Source organism: Oncorhynchus nerka, linkage group LG7, assembly GCF_034236695.1.
Source record: "Oncorhynchus nerka isolate Pitt River linkage group LG7, Oner_Uvic_2.0, whole genome shotgun sequence".
Classification (NCBI taxonomy): domain Eukaryota; kingdom Metazoa; phylum Chordata; class Actinopteri; order Salmoniformes; family Salmonidae; genus Oncorhynchus; species Oncorhynchus nerka.
Genome location: NC_088402.1, coordinates 42,333,976 through 42,338,109, shown reverse-complemented (window position 1 = coordinate 42,338,109; position 4,134 = coordinate 42,333,976). Strand labels below are relative to the sequence as shown.

General features: G+C 41.2%; 1 protein-coding gene across 2 annotated transcripts; it reads right to left on the bottom strand.

The window, feature by feature from the left end:
- Window positions 1–480: 480 nt before the first annotated feature.
- On the bottom strand, window positions 481–3,600 carry LOC115132758 (probable thiopurine S-methyltransferase). Of its 2 annotated transcripts, none has more exons than XM_029665497.2 (9): window positions 3,495–3,600; window positions 2,440–2,556; window positions 2,193–2,285; window positions 1,930–2,062; window positions 1,466–1,518; window positions 1,294–1,368; window positions 1,096–1,181; window positions 926–970; window positions 481–772 (listed from the first exon to the last, which is right to left on the bottom strand). In XM_029665497.2, the coding sequence occupies exons 2-9, from the start codon at window positions 2,535–2,537 to the stop codon at window positions 654–656; spliced, it is 702 nt and encodes a 233-aa protein (XP_029521357.1). In that variant the 5' UTR covers window positions 2,538–2,556; window positions 3,495–3,600; the 3' UTR covers window positions 481–653. The 2 variants fall into 2 exon arrangements, with proteins under 2 accessions (XP_029521357.1, XP_029521356.1); XM_029665496.2 differs by having other exon boundaries at window positions 3,411–3,500.
- Between the last annotated feature and the right edge of the window lie 534 nt (window positions 3,601–4,134).

Here is a 4,134-nt window from a genome sequence, read left to right as displayed (position 1 = left end):
CGATTGGGTCCTGGACTCCCTGGTGGATCATTAGCAAACATTTCTACAAACTTGTTTTTGCTTTGTCATCATGGGGTATTGTGTGTAAATTGATGAGGAAGAAAATGATTTAATACATTTTAGAATAAGGCTGTAACGTAACAGAATATTTAAAAAAGTAAAGGGGTCTGAATACTTTCCGAATGCACTGTATATCATGTGCCTCTACACCTGTAGTCAAACATGATTTTGCTGAACCAGCTGTCTCAGCAGTTATTTAAATTGTATCATCATTCAGTAACTACTGATCCCATACAGTGGCAATACAAAATGGCTACTCACTCTTTATTACAGCTACTACTATTCCATTCAGGTAAAGAGATTTAGAAACTATTTTTACATTTATTTTTCCCTAAACAAAAACCTGGATCAATTATGTTACAAGTCTGGAAATGTATGACTTTTACAATACTGTGTTTACTAATGAGTAAAGAACATGGGTTTATTTATATAAAAAAATGTATTTATTGACATTTCTTCATTCCATCATAGGTAAAAACGATTCACCCAATTCAGGTCACATCATGCCACTAAAAAGCTGAAGACAAGCCACTGAGAGTATTTTCTTCAATATGTCCATATTTGAAACCTAAATAAGAGTCATCACTGGTTCCTCAGTTGGTCTTTAGAGTGATGAGATGCACTTTTTCTGTGAAGAAGTCCATGCCCCGAGCCTTCTCTCTGTCTGTGAGGGCATCCAGTGACTGCAGCAACTCTATATCACAGCTCTTCCCTGGAATTAAAAACAATATCACACATGGAAACTAATCTCTAAATCCTCCACGACGATGTAACACATCACATTTATTTCTATGTAGTTTGATCTGAAAAATCAAATACGGACAGAATTACAATCAGAGACTATCTCCGCCATGAAATAACTTACCAAATAGACTTTGCACTTGCTCGTCGGGCACAAAAAAAGGAGGACCTAAAGAAAAAGGGGTATTCACTTTAACTCGGATGTACTTACAAGTGACACGCAAGTACTCTGCGGTCTAATACAAATAGCATATCATCATTAGCTACAATGCTAGCTACAGGAAAAGCTGTTACCTTTGTACACTTCCGGGTTGTAGAGCAAAGTGTCCAAGAGGTATCGGCAGTCCTTGTCCATTAACGACGTGATCAGAGCCGCGTACCTGTTACATACAGAAGCGACAGAGTTTGCAATCAGCCAAAGACTCTTCCCATCATGCCATGCTCTGTTCTCATGTTGACTTTCAGAAGAAAATGAAGTTCATGTGGTCATACTTCTGTCTGTCCCGTGGGTTGATGGCCACCAAGGAGCCTCTGTCCCAAATCCCTCCAAACTGACCCTCAATGGCACTGTTATACAAAGTGAGAGGATGTCATACTGTAAATAGTCTCCTCCTTCTGACCCAGTCAAAAGAGAAAATGTATTGATAATAGTTTAGACTCTTACCTGGAGAAATTGTATAGATCACATTGGTACAAGGAGATATTTCTCTCTGAGCTCTGTGGAAGAAAAGCATACGAACCACACAAGTTAAACGCACTGCAACGTTAGCTCTTTCGCTATTGGAACATGACTGTGCATATTGGCCGCAGAGTCTTAAAATCATTCTATGGACTCCTTTCACAAACACCAATCATCATCTATGCTGGATCTGTAGCTGGTATGAATAAAATCCAAGACTTTGAACTTCTAGGGTAAGAATGCATCGTTTCCCCTATATGCCACCACAGCAATTGTTGGTTTTCATGCGTAGATGTATGCCTCAGGAAGACCACATCCGCAGGAAGAACCCCACACTGCCACCACTGCTGAAAGAAAATCCTCCAACACCTTGTAACATCTCGTCTTCCACATACTCCTCCATTGTAGCGTCATAGCAGCCAACCCAGCCGCTCTCTGGCACACAGTACCTTGTAAACCTTGGCTCCAGGTAATGCAGAAACGGTCTCTTCACTGTAAGTCATGTTACTCTCCTCAAAGAACTGCTTGATGGCCTTCTCTGCAATCTCCACCCCTACAACAGAATGGCCCATATCAGCCAGCCTGGAGTCGAACACGTGGTAAAAGACAGTAAAGTCAAAGGTCATTTATGGGATGTTAATTCATGAACTGTGACTTTCACTAGTTAATGTTAATTGAGAACACACGTTTGTTTGTAATGCACATCGCTTACCATTTCATGTCCAGAGCTTTCCCACATAGAGGGAAGAAGAACTTAACCCCCTTCCGTCCGTCGAGAACTTTCTCAATATTACTCTCCAGCATCCTGGAAATATAATCAAATTCGTCATATGAAGTTTACCTTATGGGCCTAGGAATAACATGCTGGCAAAGACATGTTAAACAAACATGCATTTAATACAAGCATGAATTCACTCTTTAATCCACATCATTGTAAGGTAAATAAAAGAGATCCTTACTTGTTTACGTGGGGCCGGTGCCAGCCTGTTTGGTCTTCCCTCCACCGTTCCTCCCACTCTCCCAGGGCCATCACTCTGTCCGCCTGGGCTGACAACATTTTGTTTGTCTGACACCAACTAGAGTTAGTCAATGAGGGGGAACAAAGAGAAAGGATAGGTGAAAATGACCTCTTTCACACAACTGATCCAGAGAGGGAGTTCACGCGTGGTATTCTATGCACGCTCACGGACACACAAGTAAAAACAGTCAATGTGGACTGTGCCAGGCTAATTGTATGGAATTGTGTCATGTCATTGTGACTCATGATCATTACGTGTGAAAGACTAGGGGTGTGCACTTTGAGGCAAAACTACAGATAAGGTTGGAAGACTTTGGGCTTTTCATGTAAAAAGGGCTCTTTGTGCACCTACCAATGCTTAGGGTCATTTGTCAATTGTGCAGGTCAGTCTGATGAGATATTGTCCCTAAAGTGGATAACACTACTAAAGGGACATGGAGTAGTCCAGACTCCAGACTGACCTAGTACTGGTCAATCATATGCTGATCAGGTGTGTCAAAGACCAGTGTAGGCCTATTCATGAGCAGAATTGCCTATAAACTGATCATGTTTAGACAAGGTGGCCTAAACATGATCCAAAGAACAGCTATCATTCAGGATAAACCATAATTTCACAGGCAACTTCATAGGAAACACAACAACATGGGATTTTGTAAAGGAACCTCCCCCTATAACACCAATCACCAGAGAATGAATTACATAATCTTGCTGTAGACATTTAGAAATGAGTAAGTGGGCGTATTATTACGATTGTGTTACGCAAGTTTTTAGTAGGCCCAAATAGTAGTCCTGTAAACAGAGCAGCAATTATATCGACTGCATTAGTTCCTTTAGCAGTGTGTATTGAAAATAGGTTGCCGTGCGCAGTCTTTCTCTAAACCAACCCCGATTCGACATAACGAATCAGCTTACCTAGGCTTCCCGCCAAGCATAAACATTACGCTGACGAACATAACTGAACTCGACTCGTACAACATGTCCACGGTCGTCGCTTACCTTCTCAAAAATGTTGATATCGATTTATACGTGATCTTCACGGAGCCACAGCCAATGAGTTGCACTACTGGTATGGGAGGAGCCTTTGTCAACACTGCTCTCCACGTGATCGACAGCGGATGTTCATTTCAAAGGAGATTTTTTCCCCCGCTCAACTTTCGTCCTCAGCCACGCAAAGAGCAGAATACAAAATGTACTCTAGTACAATTTATGTGACAGTACTGTATCTCTTACTAGTTTAAATATGAAATCCTTGCTCGAATCCCACTGAAAATTGAACCATTCTGCAGTAGTCATGACAAATAACGGCAGCAGTTGATTTTAAGGGATCACGTAATTACACTGTAGCACAGGTATTACAATTAATTGTAATAATTCAGTTACACTGTAACAACAACATGTAACTGGTGGTAATCGCAGTCTGTAATTACTGGGATGTAACAACGGAATGCTTGTTATCATGCTTGTTACAAATGTTAAAGTTTTTTGAAAGCATCTCAATACCCATATTTCAGCCTTCCCAGGTGGTAAGTGTTAGCCAATTGACCACCTCATTGACACAACTCTGCAATAAAGGGCTCTGGAGTCTGATGCCCAGGCCCAATGGCAAAAACGGGTTCACAAACGGTTCACATGAAAA